At 43.5% G+C, this 26,164-nt stretch overlaps 4 protein-coding genes and 1 long non-coding RNA gene across 5 annotated transcripts in view; 2 read left to right on the top strand and 3 right to left on the bottom strand.

Moving 5' to 3' along the window:
• The window catches only part of nup133 (nucleoporin 133), a 52,474-nt gene that overhangs the window by 17,567 nt on the left and 8,743 nt on the right, over window positions 1-26,164 (top strand). Inside the window, exons 10-18 of the mRNA XM_063202876.1 lie at window positions 5,720-5,870; window positions 6,968-7,125; window positions 7,525-7,613; window positions 8,447-8,610; window positions 10,297-10,391; window positions 22,847-23,071; window positions 24,016-24,138; window positions 24,551-24,650; window positions 25,319-25,561. Of these exons, the coding sequence (XP_063058946.1) occupies window positions 5,720-5,870; window positions 6,968-7,125; window positions 7,525-7,613; window positions 8,447-8,610; window positions 10,297-10,391; window positions 22,847-23,071; window positions 24,016-24,138; window positions 24,551-24,650; window positions 25,319-25,561 (1,348 nt within the window). The remainder of the gene's footprint in view (window positions 1-5,719; window positions 5,871-6,967; window positions 7,126-7,524; window positions 7,614-8,446; window positions 8,611-10,296; window positions 10,392-22,846; window positions 23,072-24,015; window positions 24,139-24,550; window positions 24,651-25,318; window positions 25,562-26,164) is intronic.
• Window positions 4,206-5,231, bottom strand: LOC134452479 (uncharacterized). Its single transcript, XR_010035470.1, has 2 exons — window positions 5,046-5,231; window positions 4,206-4,656 (listed from the first exon to the last, which is right to left on the bottom strand). It is a non-coding gene; the product is annotated as an uncharacterized LOC134452479 (long non-coding RNA).
• On the bottom strand, window positions 11,267-12,829 carry LOC134434972 (uncharacterized). Its single transcript, XM_063183715.1, has 2 exons — window positions 12,785-12,829; window positions 11,267-12,488 (listed from the first exon to the last, which is right to left on the bottom strand). Exon 2 carries the CDS (start codon window positions 12,442-12,444, stop codon window positions 11,350-11,352), a length of 1,095 nt encoding a protein of 364 aa, XP_063039785.1. The 5' UTR covers window positions 12,445-12,488; window positions 12,785-12,829; the 3' UTR covers window positions 11,267-11,349.
• LOC134452444 (uncharacterized) lies at window positions 12,996-16,052 on the top strand. The gene is made up of 2 exons (XM_063202842.1): window positions 12,996-13,229; window positions 14,189-16,052. The coding sequence occupies exons 1-2, from the start codon at window positions 13,114-13,116 to the stop codon at window positions 15,375-15,377; spliced, it is 1,305 nt and encodes a 434-aa protein (XP_063058912.1). The 5' UTR covers window positions 12,996-13,113; the 3' UTR covers window positions 15,378-16,052.
• On the bottom strand, window positions 16,031-18,775 carry LOC134445352 (uncharacterized). The gene is made up of 6 exons (XM_063194439.1): window positions 18,547-18,775; window positions 17,887-18,097; window positions 17,624-17,736; window positions 17,018-17,187; window positions 16,614-16,746; window positions 16,031-16,495 (listed from the first exon to the last, which is right to left on the bottom strand). Exons 1-6 carry the CDS (start codon window positions 18,733-18,735, stop codon window positions 16,031-16,033), a joined length of 1,281 nt encoding a protein of 426 aa, XP_063050509.1. The 5' UTR covers window positions 18,736-18,775.

The raw sequence follows: 26,164 nt of genomic DNA, 5'->3' as shown, positions 1-26,164 counted from the left end.
GAACTTTTCTGTGACAGCCCACTTTAAAGAGAGGAATTCAAGTTTGTGTGCAGGATATCTTTGCTCACAACGATTCAGCCCTCTGCTCGCATAAGCGATCACTCTCAATTTGCCATCTTGCTCTTGGTATAATGCGGCACCAAGTCCATGAGTGCTGGCATCAGTGTGAACTACATAGGGCTTTTTCATGTCTGCAAAGGCAAGGATTGGGGCTGAGGTGAGTTTCTGAATGAGAGTGTTAAATGCATCCTCACAGACTGGTGTCCATTTCTCATTGAAGGGCTTTTTGTAGTCAGCACTCGAGGGTCGATGAGAGCTGCTGTGGGGGGAGGTCACCTTCCTCTTTGGTGGTAAGTACCCAGCTGTCAAGTCATTCAGAGGTCTTGCGATTTTGGAGTAGTCTTTTATGAATCTTCGGTAATACCCGGCGAATCCAAGGAATGATTTTAGCTCTTTGATGTTGTTAGGCCGGGGCCACGTTGTCAGGGCAGCAGTCTTTTGGGGGTCAGTTTCTACTCCGTTTGCAGACACAACATGTCCAAGGTACTTCACAGATGTTCTGAATAATTGACATTTCTCTGGCGACAGTTTTAGGCCAAATTCCCTCACCCTCTGAAGAGCTCTCAGTAGACGGTCTTCATGCTCCTCAAGCGTGTCAGAGAACACAATGATGTCGTCGAGAAAGACCAAGACTTCTCTCAGGTTCATTCCGCCCATGCACTTCTCCATAACTCTCTGAAATGTACTGGGGGCATTGGTGACTCCTTGAGGCATGCGGTTGAATTCCCAGAAGCCCATTGGTGTCACAAACGCCGTCTTACACTTGTCGTCCTCATCCATTTCAACTTGATAGTAGCCAGACTTGAGGTCCACGACGGAGAACCACTTCGACCCGGTGAGGACTGAGAAGGCTTCTTCAATGTTGGGTAAAGCGTATGCGTCTTTGATGGTTTGCCTGTTCAACTTTCGGTAGTCTATGCACAATCTGATGTCACCATTCTTCTTCTTAACCACAACGATTGGAGAGGCAAAGGGGCTCTCTGACTCTCGTATTACACCAACATCTTGAAGTTCCTTCAGGTGTCTCCGAACAGCCTCATAGTCGGAAGGATGGATTGGTCTGGGTCTTTGTTTGAATGGGGTTGGATCTGACAAGCGTATCTTGTGTTTGATTTCTGTGGTATGGCCAAAGTCGAGGTCGTTGAGTGCAAAGACATCTGACACTGAATTAAGTTTCTTTGTAATTCTTTCCTTCCATTCCGCAGACAGAGGAGAGTCACCGAAGTCGAAGGTGAGCTTGCCACCATCAGACACATGCATGGTGTTACAGGTTGCAGAGGACGGGCCGGGACATGGGGGCTCACTCTGGGTTACTTTGTTGCTCTGTGCAGGTAGGCATGACACAGCCGTGGGGAATGAGAGCTTTGCTATGTCCTGGCCTCTAGGAAGTCTGATGTCATGTGCGGTCTCGTTCTTAACTAGGACTGGCAACTTAAAAGAGGGGACTGAGGGACTTGTCATGATATAGCTACAGAACAGGAGGCCGGCAGGTAGGCTGGACTGAGGGGGGTCAACTAAGAGAGTGGCGTTCGTTGACACAGGGACATGTCTGGCGTATCCATTCAAAGCTATCCTTTCTCCTGCAGGAATGATGACACACTTTTTGCTCTGTAACTTCACAGTGCCCACTCTTCCATTCTGCTGGTTCATCTTGAATCTGTTGTACAGGGTCTTTACAAGTGGGGAGGAATTGCTGCTATCGTGTCTGTGTTTCTCATTCTGGGTGGGTGCACAATTTTCGTAGAGGGGGTCCAGAGCGTTTGTGCCAATTAACAAGGGGACATGCAAGTTGGTTCTGTGGTCAGGCACTACAAGTGCAAGGGTGTGGATCGTCACATGTTTCCCCATGATGTTCTCTGGGAAATCAATGCTGACCTGGATGTAACCAGAGTAGGGCACTTCTTGACCACCAGCCCCTTCTATGTCTAGCAAATCTTGGATGGAGTAAATGGGCAGGTGTGGGAGGTGTGTCTTGTGGAAGGACTGGGAAACTGTGGTGACCTGGGAACCTGAATCTAGCAGACTATCACACTGAACACCCTCGATGACAACAGCAGAGGTACACTTTGGGCCTATTAAGCCTACTGGAAGAGCACCTCCCAGTGGCTGGCTTGGGGAATGGCTTTCACATGAAGCAGTTTCTCTTGTTGGGGTTTCTGGGGGACGTTTTCGTTCGTGTGAGGGTGCAGTGAGTCCCTCTACTGCAACCCTGTCCAGTTTAAATGCCCGTTCTGAGTCTGCCATTGATCTTGTTTGGTCTTCAGTTCTCTGTATTTCTGGTCTACCAGTGGTTTGTTGGGGGGATTTTCACATTGTCTTGCTAAGTGTCCGTCATTGCCACACTTGAAACAGAACCACGGCTTTGGCATGGGCTTTGGAAGTGTCTGATGGGATTGTACTGCAGCTATGGCACTAGCCGGAAAGGTTCCAGTGTCTGTAGTCTGGGGATTTTGCATGGCATGTCTTTGCTGTCGTTGCTCTCTTTTACTTGTGAGCTGCACTTTTAGTTCAGCTACCTGCTTGCGTAAAGCCTCGGTTTCGTGAATGTATGTTTGAAGAACATTGGGGCTCGGGTCATGACAGAAAGATGCTTCTTCCACTAGCTGCACATTCATGGACCTGGTCTTTGTGCTGCCTAGATGGCGGTGCATCCGATCTTGCTTGGCCGCTCTGTGGTCTTCCTCCGTCCTCACTTGAAGCAGGAAATCAGAAAAATCTGGGGGCGTGTCTGTTCTCAGGCTTAACTGCAGGGACAGAATGAGAGACTGGTCCCAGCATCCACGTTGGAACTGCCGCAGGATCTGGTTGTTGGCGTCAGCTTTGGCAATACCACCCCTCTTTATGGCTGAGGTGATCAACACCTGAAGTCGCTGCAGGTACTCTGAGGCTCTCTCTCCTGCGTTCTGATGTGTGCTGAGAAATCTTGCAAAAATCTCTTGCCCGTCTTCCACCAGTCCATAAGCCGACTCAAGGAGCTTCACATACTCAGAGGGGGCTGAATGTGGGCCTAGCTGTCTTACTAGATCGGAGGCTGGGGGGAGAAGGCTTTCTAGGATTTGACGTCGCTGTACGTCAAGAGGGGTTTTGTCTTGAATCATCAGTTCTACGTGGAGAGACCATGTCTGGAAATCTGCTTCGTTAGCAGGCTTGGGAAGTTTGCCTGAGAAGGGACGAAGGCGTTTGAATCCTTGGCTTGAAGCATCAACTTTGTCGTTTTTAATCACATGCTCTACTATTATCTTCTGCACATCTGGTGGGTTGACAATGTCTTCACTGAATACTCTTTGGGGGGATTGGAATGAACGCCCTGTAGTGTATCTACTTTTAGGGGTGTGTTCAGGGGAATAAAACTGAGGTGGGTATGCACTAGTGTGTTTCCTACGAACTAGGGGAATGCTATGGTCATCAGAGTCAGCTTCGCTATCAGAGGAAATGTCGCTAATTAAGTGTAGCAGTTCGGCCTTGGGGGGTTTCTGGGGAGTGGGGGTCATTCTCTGGGGAGTGGGTGTCATTCTCTGAGGAGTGGGGGTCATTCTCTGAGGAGTAGGTGACATTCTCTGAGGAGTGGGGGTCATTCTCTGAGGAGTGGGGGTCATTCTCTGCTGAGTGGGAGTCATTCTATAAGCCTTACCTACACGCCACAATATCTCAGGGTATCTAGGACTGGGAAAGTATTCAACTACTTCAAATAGGTTAGCTGATTCCTCTGCTTCGAACTCCACAAGGGCTTTAACGCCATTTACTTGTCCTGTCTGTCTAACACGTAGTACCCTTTCTACAGTTCCATAAGTGGAACAAAATTCAGTAATCTGCTCATCAGTGTCATGCAGTGTAATACCTTCAATATACACAGCATTTCTTAAATTAACACCATAGGCATTCTCAGAATCCATAGTCACCCAAAATGTGTAAATTCAATTCACTGTTAAACTTCAAAACATTAAACATAGAGAAAAAATAGCATCTATCTCTCAAGTCAACCGGCAATAAAAAGTCAAAAATAAAATTATCCAACTCCTGGGAGCAGGCTCGCCAAATTATGTAAGGTAGAGTACTCTGCATAAGTTATAAATAGCAATTTACCGAGCACCCTTAGTCGAAGGTTCTTTTCGAGGAGTAAGGATAATATAACTATGACCAGTAGGTAAAGTTTCAAAGTATTGCCGGCATTTATTCATGTAAAAACAACACTCAAGTGAGAACTCTTTTCTCTGTATAGACTCCTTAGATTGTCCTTGGTATTGTCCTTTTCATCAAGGAGGAAGAATAAATAGAAAAAATAGAAGAAATAAGAAAGTAGAAAAGAAAACCTCAGAGCTCTGGCTTAAAGAAATAAAATAAAATAATTAAATAAATAAATAAATAATATCAACGTCCAAAAGTGTCAATCTACCCGGGTAGTATGTTTTTTTTTGTGTGTCCCACGTGCGGGTGTGTGCAATGGATCTCCTTATCTCTGGAGCCTGGATGGAGAACGAGACGCGGCTGTAGGAGACAAGTGGCCAGACGCTCCTCAGTCACTGCTGCTGGCCGCGCGTGCACCCAGGGAAGTTCGGCGATAGTTCGTTGGGAATCAAGCTCTTAAAAAAAACCAACCTGCATAGCAGGGTAACAATACTGTCAATACTCTTCTTATTCACTCTTGTCCTTTCTGAAACGTAATAGTCCATTCAGTCCATAAACTGCACAAAATGAAACCCAGTCGCTAGCTTAGTAGCTCAACATTCTAAACAGTATTCACGAGCATAGGCAGTTGGTTCATCAGTTCAGTTCAACTCCAGTTGGTTTTTTAGCTTGTAGTCAAAATACATTACAGTTTCTCAAAATAAGCTTACACAACAATATCATACAACTATATTCATGTAACACATCTTCACAAGATGTGTCTTATGCTCAGATCATATTTTGTCACCAAATGCCGTGAATCAAAACAAAGACAGCTGATATCGCGACTAGCGCGGGAGGACATGAAAATAAAAACTCACCGGAGGAAAGGACAGAAAAATTACAGTATTAACACTGTCCGGGACTTCTTTCAAACGAATCTGGCTTGTCAAAGGTATCACAACTTAAACAAAATAAAATTCTTAAACTGTTTCACGAAAATAAAGTAAATAATTTAACTTGTAATGTTCTTTCTCTCTCTACTGTTCTTCAATGCGATCTTTTCCTTTCATTGGTATCTTGTTCTGTGTCCATAGCAACCAGTGCTCTTCATCTACATATCTCCCTTCCTAACAGTGTCTCTACTGCCACCTAGTGCACGGGAATTGAAATGACAAGCATATAGACAAACACATAGGAAATACGATGATAAATGTAACCGTAATATTTCAGTGGGTTACACTTATATAGACATTGGCGATGTTTTAGCAACATTTGAGCAAGTCAGCAAGGTTTCAAAACTGCGCAGAGTTTGCAGGAAAGCAATCGTTCATCCACACAAACAAAATCATGCCTTTATTGATGACATTGCGTAGCCTCTTACTGAACTTTTTGCTGAAAATATTCAACTACATCATAACAACATTGTTATGACCGTAATGAGAGCCTTTAGTAACAGATTAATTCATAGCCATTACAGTTTTGGTGACAGTAAGGATATAACGTGGGCTCTGCGTTAAGGGCTTAATGACATTGCTTGGTGTGTGGGTTGCAGAGTGAGGAGGAGATGCACACCACCCACCTGGTGATCCCCAGGGCCTGCAGAGGGGCTGCCTACCTGTACAACCAAGAGCTGGTCTTCACCTGCTCCATGACCCGGGGACGAGGGGCCCTGCCAGAGGAGAGGATCGCCTTCACTGACCCAGGTGAGCAGTGGCAGACGGGACATATGTTACGGAGGCCAACTAGTAGAGTTCGGCGTGGATCGTTAGTAAACCTCCCTCCCGAAGCCTCAATACAGTACGGTAGTGTTGGGCTATTGGACCGGCCCTTTAGCTCAGCGCGCTCGTACTGTGACTCCCATTGCCAAACCGATGTAGTTGACGAGATGGCAGGTTCGCGGCCCGAGGGGGACAAACTGTGCAGGAACACCTCCGTCACACATAAAGTGTACCCTAATGATGAGTACACCCCTTTTGAAAAGAACGATTTTGAACAATGTTTCAATAAACATACCAGTTATTTCCAAAATATGCATAGGGCAGCACCATAATTTAGCAAAAATGGAAAAAAAATTTGTAATTTAAGTTATATAATTAAACATAGTTGTCCATGATTTTTTTGGAAATCTTGGAAACTTGTGTTTGTTGATTTTTTTTTTTTAAATGTTACTTTTCAAAATGGGAGCACTCGTTATTGGTGTGCACTGTAGGTCTGTTACTTTAATGTAAACTGAAAATGTGTCTTGGGCTGGGAAAGTATTGAATGGAGTTGATTTGAGTTGAATGTCAGCATTTATACTGTATATCTCTGGACAACGTTCAAACCTGGAAAAAGTTAAACACAACACATGGAGAATTCAGATTAACTCTGAACAGTTTGTGGTTCATTTTTTGCTGTTGGTTTGTCACCATATTTTACAGTCAAGTACACAAAGTTATTGGTTTGACCTCAGAAAAAAATGACGACATTGACTTTTTCTCTGACATTGTAAACATACAAATACATTTCAATTAGACATGAGGGTATTTGAATAAAGTATAAAGAAATCCCGCACACTCACTGTCCATTCCACTAGCAAACTTTAATACAACGTTTCGGTCATCCGTTGGATTAAAGTTTGTCGGTGGAATGGACAGTGTGCAGGAATTCTTTACACTTGAATGACAACCCCACTGGGATAATACCCACCTGCCCAACTACAGAGGTGTGCAAAAGCGTCTTTGTTGAATGGTATTTGAATAAAGACCATGTGAGTGCCTACACATTCTCAGAAGCGTCACCGCTGTTTTGTCCCTCCCAGGTGACCGCCTGCGAGGCGGAGGGGTGTGTGCCAACCTGCCGGTGTTTTTCACCCAGAACAGCGGCCTGGTTGCCGTGGTACCCAGGGAGAGCGCGTCCATGCTGCCTGAGATGATGGAGGACTCTCTCTGCTCCTCTGTGGCAGGACCCGGAACAGAGGTAACCAGGAGAGGGGCAGCACTACACTTGTGTTTCTCAACCGGGGTGGTACAACCCCCCAGAGGGCGTTGGGGAGCTCTAGGGGGGCGTTGAAAAGGATACAGCAGAGAGGGGCCGGTGCTTAGCTGCCATTGGGGAGCAGTGCGGCGGGACACAACCATACTCAGGGTACCTCAGTCATGGAGGAGGATGGAGGAGAGCACTGGTTAATTACTCCCCCCACAATCCTGGCAGTTAGGGAGTCAAACCGGCAACTTTTAGTGCTACAAGTTCAACACCCTAACCGCTTACCTTTGACTGTCCACATGGTTGGAAGTAAATGCTTTAGATATTGATCAAATGAAGCATTTCCTTGCATAATAATTGTATAATAATTGCCTGTTGTGTTAATGTCTATAGCCTGCCGCCATGGAAGTGCCCAAGATGGACGAAGTAGCACAAGAAGACAAGATCAAACTATTGAAATCAGCTTTCCTGCAGTTCTGTCGGTAGGTGCCTGTTTTTGCAAGCAAACAAAAACAAACAACTAACCAATATGGTGTCGTTTGGCTGATGGCCTGAACAACTCCTTCAGACTTTCTGGATCAATGTCATTTTAAACCTTTGACTGTTAATCAAAACTTTTTTTACCATTGACGACAACATAAATCACGACTTTCAATTCCCATCCACAACATTTTTTTTTACCGTTGACTTCAGCAATAACAAGAAGTACCTTTTACCATTGACATTACCCTGAAACATCTTACCATTGACTCATCAATAACCATTGATTACATGTGCTCTGCTGCTTCTACTCTGCTACTTCCTGGTTCTCTCAGGGTCCCCACGGGTCATGGAATTTCTGGAATATCATGGAATTTCTGGAATATCATGGAATTTCATAAAAGTTTTTCCAGTCAATGAAGTTATGGAATTTTACCATTTGGCATGGACAGTCATGGCATATTATGGAATTTTCTTCACCGTTGTGTAGAAGCAAAAACTTTTTTGTTTGGTGTATAACATTGTTTCTTACTGGTTGTACAACAATGCTTCGCCAGAAACGGCTTGGTTTCACGCTTTAATGTGCAACATTCTAGAATGCAATGAGCCCACTGAAGTCTGGCGGTGGCTGTGCGTCGGCTCTAGGGGTGAAGATAATATTCCGTTTTTACACTTTCAAAACTTTTTAACGTCATTTTTTTTGGAATGGAAGTGGCCATGGAAATTCTGTTTTAGGTCGGGAAAGTCATGGAAAATCATGAAATTTTATATCTGAATTAGAGTGGGAACCCTGGATTGGTGATGCCCTCTGTTTTTCCTGTTTCTCTCCTGTTAGACACGACTTGGTGGGTGCCCAGGCGGTGGTGGACGAGCTGTTTCCCAGCGAGCTGGACGGAGGAGAGGGGGCGGAGCTGGACGAGGTGGTGGCCCAGATCAGCTGCGACCTGGTGGACGACTTTCCCGCCTCCGACCCCCGATGGGCAGAGTCTGTGCCAGACGGTGAGTTGCTACACCTCATTATTAGGGCTGTAACGATACACTCAGCTCACGATTTGGTTCATATCACATCGGTTCATATTCATATTTTTGTCCTATGTTTCGATACACCCCACAAATCTTCCAAATGTATCTTTTTAAATTATTTAACTTGCTTTCATCACATTTGCCAACACTGGACTGAAGGCTTACTAGAACTAGAAAGAGCGTATCACAATGTTTTCTTCTTGCACCGTGATAAAGTCGATTTCTCGGACAAAGAACGATTTCTCGGTTCAATACAATATTGTTACAGCCATAGCCATTATCCTGACTCCCGTCCTCGACCTGTACTCGCCCTTTGCTGATGCCCCGCCTCCATAGAGAATGCAAAAATGTTGCCCCGCTGTCACAATCTTCTTTTTCTTTGTAAAGACAGCTCATTGGGGGGAGTACATTGATTGTGTGTCTTTTCAAGCAATGTATGTGAACCTCTGCTTTCAACTGTATATGGGTCATTGGTATTTTTTAGTAGCCGACGTCAGGGTGCTACAACCACAGCCATCAATTAACCCATTTTAGCCTCAACCCTTTTTGTGAAAGGGTGCCCTCTGCCTATTAAAACCTAAATATCCCAGCCTCCGGAGCACATAAAAACATGAAATAAGTTGCATTTAAAAGCTATCACCCTCATTTTGCATTAGAATGTGTTCATCCAGCTCGAACATACCCTGATTTTTTTATTTTACAAAACCCTAAAATCTCAAAAGCATGAATGCAGCGTATATGTCGCTCCAGGCTAAAATGGGTTAATTCATAATTGGGTTATTAATGTACAAGCAATGAATATGTTTCTTAGATAATCCAGTAAAGCGAAATAAAAACATTTAGTCCGTAGTGACATTATCTGTAGCTGCACCACGCTCTGCCACTAAAAGAAATGTCATATGGCATGGAGGAATGAATGGGGAGACCTCTATGCCAACCAGATTTAATAAACTCGGTGGAAAAAATCATTAGGAGAAGCTTGCAGTAAGATTACAAAGTTGCTTTGTGGTCTTTGAGTCCGTCCCTGATAGTCAAGTCAGTTGGTCGGTAGCAGTGTGAGGAGACTAGCGGGCTTTAAGCCGCAAGAGATGATGAACACGGAGAAAACCCTGTAAGGATGGGCTTACAGTACGATTACAGCGTGCTGCTTGTCATTAAGCAGTCCAGAAGGGTTCAAATGTCGCGGTGATTTCAGCTGATGGTGCAGGAAAGGGCAAATGTGCTGGTGTTTCTTTAAGACCAGGGTGCCACAGGTGGGGATTAGGAAGACAGCGCTACTAATCATGGTTCTTCAACTATCTGTTTTGCACTGTGAGTGAATGCAGTCCTATTGCAGTGAAGATTTGAAAGTAAATGTGATTAGAGGTCTATTACAGTGAGGATTTGAAAGAAAATGTGATTACATTGTAGCTCAGTTTTTGCCAATCTTGCGTATTTGTCATTACACCAGTACCCCCTCACTCATGCTCTATATTTTTTCCTCTATCCCAAGGTGACTATTCTCCTCCTCATTTGTTACTGATTTTGTTTTTTTTCCATGTGCGCCCTCCAGTGTGTTTGCCCATGTACACCTTGCACCTCGTGTACAGTATGTGTACCCCTGCCCTGTTTGGTAATCAGTAATGTAGCTCATGCATTGTGATGGTTGTGTTTTGTCACTAGAGCGCGCTGGTTTCCCTCTGACCTCCCTGATTCTACTGCACCAGCTGGAGGACAAAATGAAGGCTCACGGCTGCCTTATCGACTTCCTCAATCAGGTACTAACCTTCTTATTCTATTCATCAAGGGATTTTTTAAAAAGGGGCACTGTGTGAGATTTTTAGTTGTTTATTTCCAGAATTCATGCTGCCCATTCACTAATGTTACCTTTTTCATGAATACTTACCACCAGCATCAAATTCTAAGTATTCATTATGACTGGAAAAATTGCACTTTTCATACATGAAAAGGGGGATCTTCTCCATGGTCCGCCATTTTGAATTTCCAAAAATAGCCATTTTTAGCTGCAAAAATGACTGTACTTGAACCATACTAGAAAATATTTGTTTATTACTTAGTAAACTTTCATGTAAAGATCAAATTTGTCAATAGGCAGCCCAGTTTCAATGAGCAGCATAGTTGCAGTATATTTTTTGACTATTTCCTGCACAGTGTCCCTTTAAAGAATAATTAGGGGGGTAGTGTGTCTTTGGTCAGATGGTACAAATGCCAATGCTTGACTAAAACTAGATGGGGCTGCACCCATCTCACCTTTTTCACCCTTGACCTGTTGGTATGCCTTTATGGATAAAGGACAAAAGCATATAAGGCCTAGGGGGGGAATTTTTGGTTATGGTTTCCAACTGACACTGTCATTTTTTGTGCAACCCCTTTTTTATTTTATTTTTTTAATGAGTTTTTGGAATCCTAAAGAAAATAGCAATGCTGTGTGGATGGTTTTTCATACAGACGAGACACAACACTTTCCATCATTCTCATAACTCGCCATCTCTCGCTTTCTCCCTGCCTGCCTGTATTAATTTATTTGCTTGCTTGCTTGTTTGTTTGTTTATTAATTAATTTATTTATTTTAAAAGACTTTAACTATCACTGTCAATGGAATCAGTTTAAAAAGGAAGAGAATAGACTGTAGTTGTGATTAAAAATATAAACATTTTATTTTTACCATAAAAAGTTTGTCTGGTGTTGTTTGATAGTTCAGTTCAGGCTCACAGTTCAGTTTGACGAGTTGGATGAATAACCATTTTCTCCTGAGCTGCTGGCAAAGAACCAGGCAAAGATCATGAGCATCATGATGACCACAAGCAGCTGGCTGAGGCTTTTGTTGAAATCAAAGGATCTCTTTTGGAAGGCTAGACATTTTGGGTCAACATTGCTCTTTGCGGCTCTTCTGATTTGGTTCCTCCAGGCTCTGGGTAAAGCTGGGTGGCTCTCCAGGTCTCTCTTGGTTTGTTTTCTTCTCGCGACCACCGTGTTGCATCCTTGAGTTGCCTCTGAGTGCCACTCCAGGTCTTTCTTGGTTTGTTTTTTTGTGACTACCTTGCTGCACACTTTAGTGGCCTCCTCAAAGGTAACAACTCGTTTGGATCGCTCTGGCATCTGGGGAAGCTCTGTCCGAGTAGCAAGGTTTGCAACCGCCTCCATGGCTTTTAGGGTTTTCTCGAGGTCAGTATGATCGATAAGCCTTTTAGGGTCTTTTTTCATCTTCTCCACAACTATCCCTGGGCAGGCCTCACTCTCTGCCTTGGTGGTGTTAGGTGTTGCTGTTGGTTCTTTGGGCCAGTCATCTTGGTAGTGTGGCGCAGACTTTTCCTTGGGACTTTGGTTTCCTTTGGTGGCACAGTCGTCTATGTGTGGTCGAGTCGTGGTCGAGTCGTCTTGGATTTTCTTCATCTTTGGTGGTTTCACAGTTTTCTTAACAAATTTGTTGGCTTTGGGAATACTTGTGATTTTGGGAATGATCAGGAGTTTTAGTTTAGGCATTTTTAGTTTTGGCAAAAGGCGAGAATACCAGGCCCTCTTCTTCTTCCTCCTCTGTTCTTCCCACCTGGCTTTTCCCACCTTCACCCTCCTTCTAATCTCCTGGCGGGTTAGAGCCTTCTGGGGGTTGTCAGGGGTTGCAGTGGTCGTGGTGTTGGGGACGCCGTGGATCTTCTGGGGGATCATGCCCACCTCCACAGTGTCCTCAACGGGGGCTTTGACGCAGCACAGGAACAAACTGAAGAACCAGAGCTTCAATGCACGTGCCCGCTTCCGCTTCTTGCTCTTGGGGCGCTGCTCAGGGCAGTCACCCTCTGCTCCTCGAGCCATAGTGGGCTCTATGCACTCATGAAGTTCATATAGTTCTCAAACATCTAAAGGGAAACAATTGAGAGAGAAGGACGGATGCAAGATTTAGAAAAATGATAGCCATCTAACCTGCACACTATTACACAATAGGCTCAATTGCTTCAGAACTTTTCACAGACACAATTTGATGGAACAAATAGGCTATTCCATCGACAAATAAAATCAGTAAATAAATAAGAAATACAATCCGTGGCCTAGCTATATTATTTATAGCCGTATAGCCCAGTACAGTTAGTATTTAGTAATACACATGGATGGATATTATATAGGCCTATATGAATAAATAAAATAATGTACTCACCGCAGATCAAAACGCAGCTGATTCATAGAAACGCTTTTCAGAAATGATCAATCTTGTATGTTTATCACAGTTGCCATGGATTTCAGAACGTTGATAATCAGCTGCTCTGATGTCATAATACAGGTGTGCAGTACTTGAAAGTTCGGCTGACGTGTACACGTGGTCGTGCATACCTTGTTTGTTTATAGGAATCTGATTGGCTAATGGGGTTGGCAAGTCGATCCGTCACCAGGGCCGAAAACGTCACTTCCGGATCCATTCCGGATCCATTCGTTATCAACTACCATGTAAACACAATGTAATAAAACTCGACAAGAAGCGGATTAAAAATGGTACAGTGCTGTGTCCCGTTGTGTAAGAACAGAAACGACGTCGACAAAGGATTCCCCTTTTACCGTTTTCCTGTCGACGAGAAAGTCAGCAAAAAGTGGCTGAAGTTGATACGGTAAGTTTGATTCAAAATCTTAATGAATGCAGCTTAATGGTAGGTAGCTTACATCAGCTAACTAGCGAGTTGTTAGCTGTGGAAAAGCTGTTACTAGGCAACACTGATCTATTTTTCATCCAAACAGACTAGTATTTTGATTGCAAAATCGTTTAGTGTCTATGCCCATCATGAAAAATGATGAAGTAACCAGTACCAGTCGAAGTTTTTTTTATGATAGTTGGAGGGAGCTTGCTATTGAAGATAGCTCTCACTAAGGAAACAGCTGGCAGATCAGCTGTCCTTACGTGTTGTTAGTTGTGGGAAAGCGGTCAGCTCGGACACTTAATTGAGCAAAACCGATGTATATATTGTTTTAACAGACTAATATTTTATGGTAACGTGGTACAGGCCATGAAAAATGAGAAAGTATCACACTAGTACCGATGTAACAGAGATTCCCTGATTGTCGCTCCCAACGCAGGACGCTCCCCGGTCGGCTCGCTCCCACTAGCCAGACTATAATCCCACCGCCATATAACGGAGCTAGTTATCTTTTTTATGTTAGTTTTTTGTTTCTAACCCTAAATTGCTTGTATGTGACAGTGTATGATAATACGTGAAATATAATCGGGCGGGACTACACGTCCGGGAGTGATAGAAACACCTGGGACTACACGTCCGGGAGCGATCTCAGTTGGGAGTGTCCATCTACCTCCCTGTAAGAGACTATCTGGGCCCCCCTCAACTGGCGATTCCAGATGATATAAACACAGCGACTGGTCTGAATGAATACGCTCCAGTTTAAAAGTGACATTTACTTACGACCAATTACCATTGCTTCTAACATCTGCAGTCGCCAGTTGTTACGGCCCAAGATAGTATTTTACACCGGTCAAAGTTGACTAGAGATGATGGGGGAGTCTGTGATGCAATATACTAATGACAGTTTCTATGTGCGTGTGTCTTTTTCCCCCCAGACGTGACAATTTCACTCCAACTCCTAATACCAGGATCTGCGGGTGGCATTTCCCGAATGGAAAGGCAGCCGGACCCACAAGATTTGCCTGGAACGAGGGAAAGGCTTTTCAGTCCATTGAACAGCCATCCAAACGACTGAAGACACTCCCTGTCACTGAGGAAGAGGAAGACGAGGCAGAGGCAGGTTCATGCCACCTTGAAGTTCAACGATCAACCGAATTGTTGCAAATGGAGAATGCCCAACTGAAAGAAGAAAATTTAAGATTGCATGCACAACTACAGAATCATAAGCAAACATTTTCATTCGACCAAATATCCTCTGTGCCCCGCAAAGTCATTTATTACACAGGCATGCCTGATGCTGCCACAGTTTTCTTTCTATATGCCCTTCTTTCCAAATTTCCCCTCAAGTATCACTATGATTGGACTGTCCAAAGTATGCCACTAATTGATCAATTGCTGTTAACTCTGATGAAGCTCCGGCTGAATTGTGGGATCGAAGACCTCTCCACCAGATTTAACTGCAGTCGAACCACAGTCACCAATATTTTTATGACCATCTCCAGTGCCCTTTATGACATCTTGTACGTTGGAATGATGGAAAACAACATCCCTTCCCGTTTCAAAAACCAAACCTCCCTGCCAGAGTGCTTCCTCCCATTCCCCAACTGCCGTATTGTGCTTGACTGCACTGAAGTGGCTGTCTGCAACACCGAAAGCCTTGAGGACCAAAGTAAGCTGTACAGCCATTACAAAGGATGCACCACACTTAAGGCTCTGGTCGGTGTGGCGCCCAATGGAGTTATCACGTTTGTTAGTGAACTGTATGGTGGGAGCATATCCGACAAAGCCATAACAGCTGACAGTGGAGTGCTGGAACAACTTGTTCCAGGGGACATGGTGATGGCTGACAAGGGCTTCACCATCCGCGACATTTTGCCCGAAGGTGTTTCCCTCAACATCCCCACATTCCTTGTCGATGGACAGTTCACATTGCAGGAAGTTCAGTATAATAGACTGATTGCCAGTGCCAGAGTCCATGTGGAACGTTCTATTCAGCGCCTGAAAACATTTCGGATTTTAAAAGAGATCCCACATCAGTACAAGAAACATGGAAACAAGATCTGGAAAGTGTGTGTGTGCTTGATGAACTTACAGACACCCATCCTGAGGGAAGTAGATGTCTGATCTTACCAGTCATCATAAATAATCAGTTATCATAATATTGTATATAAATAAATGTTATAGTATGTCTTAATTTGTGTTTGTCTTTTGCATTATATTCACACAGTAATATTGTTTAATGTAGAATGAATATCTAAGATAAGTACTTGGGCATTCCAGCGGCGCAGGTGTTGGACAAAACAAGATAACTTTAAGGAAATAATTCAGTTAATGTACCATGAAGTATTTTGGAGCATAGAACAGTGTTAAGTACTTGGGCATTCAAGTCCAATCTCACACACATCCACATTCTTTTTTGTTGGTTGGGTGCAGGTTCAAAATGTGAAGTACTTGTAAGGTAATGAAAGAACTGCACACTGATAAGCTCCCATTTACACCATTTTTATTCCGAAACATCACTGGAATAAAAAAATAGTAAGAGTAAATGGGAGAAGAGTAAATAAAAGAGTAAATGGGAGCTCACGGTGTGCGGTTCTTTCATTACCTTGCAAGTACTTGGACATTCCCTTTGTAAGGCTAGATGCAAGATGAGACAACTTCCTAAAGACACATGCTGTGTCCAGTGTAAATTCAATGCTGACTTTCATAACCCCTGATTTCAGAATGTGTAAAAAAAATATGACACATATCAGTAAATAAGTTCAATAAGTTAACATTTATTTGTTATTGAAGAGAGCACGGGGCAGAAAATGGTCCTTGTAAAAATGTTCCAGGACCTTAAGATTGCTGACCCAGGCTGGGTCTTTTTTAATCTCTACAATGGCCATGTCCTGAGTTGTCCATACAACTAGATGACAGGTGGTAGCCTCTGTCAGGTGCAGGTTGCCCTGAATCTGATGCCAGTAGTTGTGGGTGTTCTTCAACCTAAATAGCCCGGTGACTTGGTCCACGTACAGGTAAAAGTCCTTTGCCTCTGCTGCCTGAGCGATTGTTTTCTCTCTGGCAGAATATGGGCATTTCACCTCCACAAGGTAATTGCTGGACAGTAGAAGTCCATCTGGGGAGGCCCCAAGCAGCCCACTGTCAGACAGGAACAGTCCCTTCTCCAGGATGGTCTCCCCACTTTGTTCCATGAACTTCTTTTTGGCCTCTTTCTCGTGCACGATTCCCCAATCACATGCCTGGGGACAGAGAATGAAACACAAGTGTAAGAATCAAAAGCAAATAAATAGCAAAGTAGCCTAGTAAATGGTAGCCTAGTAAATGGCTAAAAAATTACACGGTGTGTTCGCTACTCACACGAGCTCCTTGTTTGGGGTTGTATTCTCCCAGCAGTGTCTTGAACAATGAAGGTGGGAAAGACTGTCTTCTGACTGCAGACAAAACCAAACCAAAGTTGCTCGCTGTGATCCTCTTCTTGCGATATGCTGCCCTGTTACAGAGAAAGCCATTTTAGTTGACACATAGATGATTAAGGAAATACGACACAAAACTCATGTCAATCCAAATGGCAACTTTCTGACCCAAGCAGAATAATTGTACAAGTGTCGATTACATTTACATTATTTGTTTGTGTTTAAAGTCAAAAAGTTACCATTTCAAAATGAATTGAGTCTCATGTCTGTGAGCAGCTTTTTCTACAATATCAAATAACTGAATAAACATCCTCCAACATTGGCGCTGTGTTGCCCATGTGTACTTACCATAATGCATTGCTCGTCTGCCCAACTGTGGCCCTCTCGATGGCTTCTTTTTGTTGCTGGCTGACAGCAAGAGACGTCATGATGAAGTCCTCTTTGTCTTGAGCATCGCTGTACTCCTGACTGGCCAGTATCCCATCAAATAGTTTCTCTGGTAGGGATGGGTCAAATTCCTGCCCCAACAATTATCAAGGGAAAAAACAGACTTATGCATAGAACAATATGGCACACAAATATATGTTGGTTACACAGCACAGGCAAAAAGTATATCTAAAATAAATGCATGGAGTGTTTTTGCCCTCTGGTTTGGCCGTCATTCTGAAGTGATGAGGAAATAGTCAGTGTGGATTTGTCATTGTAGAAATGAATTTGTTCAGCTATTCACTACGATTGCAGCTTTGACATGAGAAGTTGTAAATGCTAACTGTGTACAGTAGGCCTCAGTAATCTGGTAGCCTATCGTACAGTATTATTTTGGATTTCCAAGTGTTAGATTATTATTGTCATTGTCAGGTATTTTGGTTATCACGACACTCCTAGTCGAGAGAATGTATAGACCTTGGGATGATTATAACAATACATCAAAAATATAAAAAACAGAAAGCATACCTGATGTATTTCTGGGGCTAAAATAAAGCCCAGACCTGTGAAACGCCCAAATTGCGCCAAAGACTGCCTTGTCCAGCCTTTGTCTTCTTCGGTCACTGGGCGCTTAATTCCAGCTGAAATAAATGCATAAAATATAATTCAATTTAATATGTAAAGAAAATGTAGGTCCATGTAGGTTCAACATCAAAGCAGAAAGCATGGATAACTGGTGATAAATATTTTGTGGTTGTGAGTCATTATTCCAAGTAGGCTGGGCTACTAACCTTTTGATGTCGAAGGTGCCATCACAGACAGCCTCTTGGCCACAACGTCCTCTGTTTTGGGTGCTGTAGGCCTTCTCCACACACACTCCACATCCGTCCGGGTCATGTTCTTCTCCGCCCAAATGAGGAGGGCTGCAATGTGGTGGCACTTGGCTAGACCAACAGCACATGTACACCTGCTGTCCGTCACCTCCTGATCCTCTACATGCACCTAGATGAACACAACTTTTCTTAGTCCAAAGCCAGGCTCTAAATTAACACCAGCCAAATGCTGGTGAAAAGTCACTTTGGCTGGAAAAACGTACCAGCCATTTTTACCCATCAGTGAGTGTGTGTAGGCTATGGCAAGAATAACATACTTTCAACATTTTGGCAGGTGATAAAAAAAAAATAGAGCCATGGTCGTAGGCATACAAGAACATAACATAACATAAATCGCCGCTGAGGGAACAGCTTGAGCACTTTGATATTTAAGTTTAGACGACCACTAGATAGCGCCACTGTACCAACTAGCACTCTGTGGATAGACAACCATTTCTCACCGATAACAAACCATGTTGCTTAACTGACATAGATTGAACATATTTCACATAGTAAACGTCAACAGTTATATCGGTTTTCAAGTCGACACCCACATATTTAGCTAATGTTTCGCCTCACCTCCACCTCATATTCTTTTTTCTTCATAGACGCCTGCACTTTTCCTTTCAAGCTGCCACCTGACATAACATTGACACTAATCACTCTATTTGAGTTGTAGGAGTTCAGTCCCTTTTTAACTGACTTCGGATGGCTGGCGAAATACGAAGTCACGGTGAAAAATGTGACTGGCTCCTTAGCAGTAGACATTTTCGTATAGCAATCACTAGATATTACCTGTCGTTAACGTTCATTGTGTTTAGAATTTCTGTTTATGTTCCCGCCGGCGGCTAACGTTAGCACAAACAGCACTGGGTCCTTTTTGCTGGTCGCACTTTCATGGAGTTTATTGAATGAGATATACAGGTCTGATCGACTTACTTTAAAATGCAGATGAATCCGCGTGGTTTCGTCTTTTCAACGATGTGTTCCGTGTCTTCGTAACCTTAGCAGGCGTTTTACAATCCAACCGTGAACATTGGCTGTTATCATTACAGTATACATTGGGAGCTGGGGATTTGGATCCGTGACGTCACACTTGCCAACCCTATAGCGTTTCAGACAATTTAAAGGTGTTGACGTCTCTCAAGGGGGACGTACGTTTTGGATTATTCTATCTACACGATCAGCGTTTTGTATCGAAATGTGTTGTCACCAGAATTTTCCCTCCGAGCAATTCTGAAACGCTATTATTGCGCGGCTATTAGCAGCACCATAGATATACACATCTACAGTGGTGGACAGTAACGAAGTAAATGTAATTCGTTACTGTACTTAAGTAACATTTTCATACTTTCATACTTTACTCAAGTATTTTTATTTGGTAAGACTTTATACTTTTACTTCACTACATTTCAAAGCGAAATTTAGTACTTTTACTTCGTTACATTTACAGAAACACTCGTTCCTTACTCGTTCCTTTTTTTATTTAAGGCGATACACGGCAGGTGAATTAATTAATTTTGAATGCCCTGGTCAAATGAAAACTGAGATTTCACACTGGTGTGAAGAAAGTGAAACTGAATCCGATTGGCAGACTCAGAGATTCGCCATTGTGATTGGTTGTAATGTGTCACGTGACCACAAGCTCTACTGTACAGAATTAGTTTTAGAAGACAAGCAGAGACAAATAAGTGATGTGTCCATTGCGACTTGCAAGACGAACTGAAATAAGAAGAAACGGTACTTACTAGTGACATGCGGAAGCACAGCAAAACAATAAAGCAGGAGACAATAACGTTGTTAGAGTATTAATCTGCACGTCGTATTCGTTGTCTGAGGGGGAGAGGTTTAGCTCGCAGGCTGCACTCGCCAGCCACTAAAGGGCCGTACACACACGTCGCTGCTAGTTACTCGCTCAGCGGATGAAGTCAATAGAATGTCTACGTGTTCCAGCGAGTCTCGCTGGCGAGTAGGCGAGGAGAGTGCAAGCGATGCGATGTGGGCGGGTTCCGAGATAAACTTATTTTATCTTCGAGCGACGCGAGTTAAGCGAGTAACCAATTGGAATGCAGAATACAGATTATTGACAGGTGACGTTGCCCCTGTGGTGTTCTGACCACCCAACTTCTGCACGCCGCCATCACATTTTGGTTAAAAGTGTTGAGGAAAATACATACAGTGTACACCGCCAAAGGTCTGCTTGGTTGTGCACAGCACACGATCAACGTTAAACAGCGTAGGCCTACATTTTGTTTCGTACGGACGTTATTGGCGCGGACAGCGGGAACCATGACAACCAGTAAACAAAATCATCCAGAGCGAGTGGCAAGTAGGCGAGTGAGCAAGTGGCGAGTAAATAGCAGCGACGTGTGTGTACGGCCCTTAAGACGAAATTTGTTGGATAGGCTTCGCGTTTGAACTGAATAATCAGCGAGTTGTTACTTAATGTACTGCTTATTTGACTTACTGTGCTATATCTGTGTTGTGGCTTACAACAGTCACATAATTGCCGTTTTTGTAGCGTGTTGGTTTCTTGAGTCAAGTACACAGGATGCCTAAACATGCTGCTCATTCCAAACCATCCAGGCGCACAACTCCGTGATAGCCTTCTTTCCCCTCAATACATTGCAGTATTTTCTGAAGTAGTTGGGGTAAACAACAGTAACAAAGTAAGACTTTGGCTAAATATTGGCCCAGTGATGTGCGCAGGCACAAAAGGCTTTTTCATGATCAGACAGATAAATGTTCCAATGAAGTTGTATCAAGTAGGCTATTGCATCTAGCAAATACAGACCATTACAAGTATATGAAGATGTTCCTATCTTTAAAGGTAGCTTAGAATCGCAAGAAGTCTGTTTGTCCATACATAGGCCTAAGCCAACTTTAACATAACCACACACTACTTAATAATAATAATAATAATAATAATAATAATAATAATAATAATAATAATAATAATAATAATAATAATAATAATAATGAGAAGAAGAAGAAGTCTACCAAAACCATAATAATTATTATAACAAAAAATATACATAAAGTAGCCTACTTTATAGGCTACTCTTACTCCTTGCTGTCACAAATAAGTAGGCCTACTGGACTGTAGGCCTATGGCTGGGGAGTATTGTAGTAGTTGTTCTAATAGGCATATAATCAATTTCAGCCTAATAATTTTTAATATTAATTGGCCCTTTCATGTGTCCTTTTGGGCATATTAGGGTCAGTATTACATGTTTAGAGAGGTAAAAATGAACTTCTGATGCTGTAAGATCCATAGACTTAGGCCTACTCCACAGTGTTTCTGAGGCCTGTTATGGCCTAGTTCGAACATGTTGGTATAGCCTATGCAAATCAGAGGATATTTGATTAGATATGACCAAACTAGGCCTACAACACTTAAATATTAAAATTGCACCAAAGGCTTCATTTTTAAGTTTTTACTTTTTACTTTTAATACTTAAGTATTTTTGACGGCAGATACTTTTGTACTTCTACTCAAGTAAAAAAGTGAGGCGAATACTTTTACTTTTACTTGAGTAGTTTTCAATGCAAGGTAACTGTACTTTTACTCAAGTACATAACTGGTGTACTTCGTCCACCACTGCACATCTATTAGCAGCACGGTCCTGCTAAAAGTTGAGATCAGACGGGATGCACATTTTCACATTTGCCATCAATGGTGTTCGTTCAGTACGACTGTTCTGAGGATCGACAGCAATGTAGTGTTTACCAACTCCTTTTTTTTATGACACAGCGTTGTCTCAGACACCCCTAATAAAACATTCGGAGCTAGTCTCCTGCTGCACAGGTAACTGAACTACACGTGTGTAGAAAGGAAATGCTATGATCACCCGCATCGAAATGCAATACCCCGACAACAGCATCCGCGATTTTTGACTTAATATTTATTATAATCGTCTAGTCATGTTGGAAGAAGGCTTCCATTCAGACGCGTTGCATGTTCGAGAAGATTCAGGACTTGTCGCAGCAATAAGTAGCGCTAATAAAAAAAATAAAAAAAAAAATACCGACCAATGACAAACCTGAAAACCAACCAGTTATTTTTTTAGGCATAATAATATATCCCACTGAACAACAAACCACCAGTAGATAAAATGTAAGAAAGAGCCACATTAGAAAATACAACTTCTCCACAGCTGTGCCCATGGCCCCACAACTTATTAATAATACAAAATCTCTCTCTCTCTCTCTCTCTCTCTCTCTCTCTCTCTCTATCTCTCTCTCTCTCTCTCTCTCTCTCTCTCTCTCTCTCTCTCTCTCTCCCCATCCCCCTCTCTCCCTCTTCCGATGGGTCCTCTGGAGTGCCAGTCCTCCACAGGCAGCTCTCCCTCACTCTTTCTGTTCTCTACATCTTTTTCTTCGGTCTTTCTGTGAGCCGCCAAAACAAACCATATCTCATTCAATGGGTAACAATTACGAAAAAAAAATCTTTTTTCCTCCCTTCCATCTCTCCACCCCTCCGTTCATCCCTCTCTTCCAGATGGGCTCGTTGGAGCGCCAGTCCTCTACAGCGTTGTGCGCCTCGCCTGTGGCCATGTGGCTGCTGGTCTAGTAGTGTATTATTGATGGACTATAAAAATTGCTGAAGTGTCTCTCTCTCTCTCTCTTTCTCTCTCTCTGTCTCTCTGTCTCTCTCTCTCTCTCTCTCTCTCTCTCTCTCTCTCTCTCTCTCTCTGTCCTCCATGCGGCAGCTGCTGCTGCTGATGTGTATTATTAAAGTTTAAGTCTTACGTTCTCCTCTCTCCCTTTGTCCATCTCTCCATTCCTCCACCCGTCTGTCCCTTCTCCATCCCTCCACCCGTCCGTCCCTTCTCCTTCCCTCCATCCGTCCATCCCTCCTCCATCCCTCCATCTCCAGATGGGCCTCCTGGAGCGGCTGTCCTCCACGGACGTGCGCGGCTCCCCCATGGCCACGCGGCTGCTGCTGTGCGAGCACGCCGAGAAGCTGACGTCGGCCATGGTGCTGAAGAACCACCACGCCAAGCACCCGGACGTGGTCACCCCTGCCATCGCCAGCGCCCTGCGGAGGAGCGCCAGCGAGGTGCCCCCCAGCCTCACTGCTGCCGACGTCTTCTTCAGAGAGGTGCGTTGCGTTTGTGACGGAGGTCATCATGCACCTGTTCGTCCCCCTCGGGGCGCGAGCGTGCGACCTGGTCAACTACATGAGTTCGGCAATGGAAGGCACAGTACGATACCGCTGGACTAAAGGACCAGTCCTCCAGCCCAACGGCATCGACACTGTATGAGGCTTTGGGAGGGAGGTTTGCTAACGTTCCACGCCAACTCTGCTAGTTAGCCTCTGTTACACATTCACCACCAGTGATGGGCAACATGGATCCATTAGTTATAATCTAGGGCCACATTTTCCAAATTACCATGTTTTACCTGTCCTGTCCAACCAGGTGATTATTCAACCAGCCAATAACCTGGCTGAATAGGACAGTTACAACCAAGTCATTTGGAATATGTGCCACTGGGTTGTAAACTAATGAATCTGTTTTGCCCATCACTGTTCACCACTTTGGAATGTCTTTACTCTATACTGTATACTGCTATGACTTTTTATTGATTGTAATATATATTCACATGGATTTGTTCTGTTACCTCAGTCCCACGGTGACGTCTTTTCTTGTCATGCGTGGTTAGAGAAAAGGGCATTGGGTATTTTTACAGCAAGTTCTCTGTAGTCCCTAAACTTGCTTCTGTGTAAATGGTGCTGAAATTTAACTCTCTCTCTCTCTGTCTCTGTCTCTCTCACTCTCTCTCTCTCTCTCTCTCTCTCTCTCTCTCTCTCACACACACACACACACACACTCATTCACCCTCTCATTCATTCTCTCATTCATTCTCTCTCTCTCTCTCTCTCTCTCTCTCTCTCTCTCTCTCTCTCTCTCTCTCTCTCTCTCTCTCTCTCTCTCCCCCTCTCTCTCTCTCCATCTCTCTCCTTATCTTTCTCTCCCTTTCTCTGTCTCTCTCTCTCTCTCTCTCTCTCTCTCTCTCTCTCTCTCTCTCTCTCTCTCTCCTCAGGTGTCTGGTATCTCCTCCATCTTGGAGTGTCTCCTAGAGGAAGAGGAGAGGGCTCTGCAGGAGAACCCCGTTAACTCCACCAAGTGGGGGCAGATCGTCATCCACACCAACAACATCATCAAGGTTCGACCAAAACACAACAATATCTGCCACTTTGCCTGGTAGACAACATGCTCGATCACACATGCCAGAGACTTCGTTGATATTTATACCCACATCGGTAACACTTTGTAATAAGGACTCCTTGTTAAGCATTAGTTATGCATTTGTTAAGCATTATTCAAACCTTAGATGACCCATTGTAAAACATTTGTTCACCATTATCTCTTTATTATTTCCCATTACTTAATCATTAACATACACTGTTAATGGTTTTGGATACTGATACATGTGTGTGTGAGAGAGTCGGGGCAAGGATTGGCAAATGATGAATAGTTTCTGTATCATTTGCCAATCCTTCCCCGATTTGGAAGGAAAGGGGCTGTTTGCTGTCGTATATTTAACCTGAAAGCTGTGTTGGTTTTCCATTTGTCAGGATATGCTGCAAGCGGCATGCCAGTACAGAGAGAGCAAGAGCTCCGTCTACCGAGCATCAGAGACCGCCGGTGCTGAGCCGGAGTACATTCCATGGACAGGTAACATATATTTACATCCACAAACAAATCAACACATGCTTGATTACTTACTACTTGTAACGGTATACTGTTACTGGTCCTGTCTTGCACTTTAACGTCAGTCCTGGTATGGGAGAGAGAGAAACGATGCATGCTTATGAAGAAACTGGTGGTAATAAAGCTGACTTAACTTCATTTGACTTGTTCTTCTTAAAGTAGCTGTAGCGCCCCCGTTGAGAAACACTACAGTAGCCCAACTGGATTTCTATTCTTGACATACCCTGGATGAGAAAAAAACTAGAGGGAGATGTAACTTTATTAAAGCATTTGGCATTTTTTGATTTATCTAATGAATTAATTTGCCAACAGTTCCCAGTGGTGTTTGATCACACATGAGTGATCAACATTTTTATTTCATCACTGTTATGGCATTAAATGCTAACGGTTTTTCAGGATGGCTGGAGGAGCTTTTAATTTGAAGGAAGATGTCCACTTAGCCTACAGCTTATTACTTAAGACAACTGACCTGAATAAATGCATCCCTCCTGGGATGGATGTATTATCAAATAGTTCATCTTGTTTACTCTAACATGCAGCTGCTGATATCTCCGCGGCATATGGAGGGATATAAAAATTAGTAACTACCGCTTTTGTTTCAATGGATCTTGGTTCTTTATTTTCTGCGACAGCGTCCAGCAGTGTGCGGTCGGTCCTCACGCGCCAGCACGAGGTCATCCTCAAGACCGTGTACCCCCAGGCCGACTCGGAGCTGCGCAATACCCTGAGCGAGCAGCTGGTGGCGCTGTTGAACTCCTACCTGAGCGGCTACCAGGCCCAGCTGGGCTCCCTCAACAGGGCCACCCAGACGGACAGATGCAGTGCGCTGGAGATGGAGTACACCCAGAGGCGCTCAGAGCTCCTCATGCCACTACGTGAGTTCTCACAAGGTTTCACCAGAGATTCTTTAAGTATATAGAGATATGCCAATACAATAGGTTGCTATGGGCACCTAACGTGACCAGGTTCCGGTCTGCCTAAAGGGGCGTGTCATAATACTCCTACAATGAATAGAGCAGTCCTTAAAGGAACAGACCACCCTTTTTTGATTTTCACATATTTGCAGTATTTCCCAGCATTATTCATGAATGTGCGTATCATTTTCTTCTCAGCGTTTTCAGTATTTAGATTTATAAGATCAGAATTATTAGCATAGCTTAGCATAATCACTGGAAGTAACTGGTATCTTTAGCATCAAGCCACAAGTGATCACTGGACGGAATTAAATTGCTGTTTTACACTCTGGTGAATTTTACATTCATTTTAAAGTGGTTTATAAGTACATTTGATGATGTTTTATTTCGTACCATAGACTTGCATTGCTATGCTTAATTTGGTTATACTGTTAAATGGGGAAACACATAGACTAAAACGATGTGCAGATTCATGAATACTGCTTGGAGATTAATATAAATTAATTCTATTCTCTAAGATTCCTTTACAAAATATGTCATTTTTCATGTGAAGCTGCATAATAT

Source organism: Engraulis encrasicolus, chromosome 1, assembly GCF_034702125.1.
Source record: "Engraulis encrasicolus isolate BLACKSEA-1 chromosome 1, IST_EnEncr_1.0, whole genome shotgun sequence".
In the NCBI taxonomy this organism is placed as follows: domain Eukaryota; kingdom Metazoa; phylum Chordata; class Actinopteri; order Clupeiformes; family Engraulidae; genus Engraulis; species Engraulis encrasicolus.
This window is presented reverse-complemented; position numbering and strand designations above follow the sequence as displayed.

Excerpts from the sequence above, each read along its gene's own strand:
- LOC134434972 (XM_063183715.1), bottom strand. The coding sequence starts at position 12,444 with ATGGCTCGAGGAGCAGAGGGTGACTGCCCTGAGCAGCGCCCCAAGAGC.
- LOC134452444 (XM_063202842.1), top strand. The coding sequence starts at position 13,114 with ATGGTACAGTGCTGTGTCCCGTTGTGTAAGAACAGAAACGACGTCGAC. Across the intron at positions 13,230-14,188 it reads AAGTGGCTGAAGTTGATACG|ACGTGACAATTTCACTCCAA; the intron begins GTAAGTTTGATT and ends TTTTCCCCCCAG.
- LOC134445352 (XM_063194439.1), bottom strand. The coding sequence starts at position 18,735 with ATGTCTACTGCTAAGGAGCCAGTCACATTTTTCACCGTGACTTCGTAT. Across the intron at positions 18,098-18,546 it reads AAAAAGAATATGAGGTGGAG|GTGCATGTAGAGGATCAGGA; the intron begins GTGAGGCGAAAC and ends GTGTTCATCTAG. Across the intron at positions 16,747-17,017 it reads CAGACGAGCAATGCATTATG|GGCAGCATATCGCAAGAAGA; the intron begins GTAAGTACACAT and ends TCTCTGTAACAG.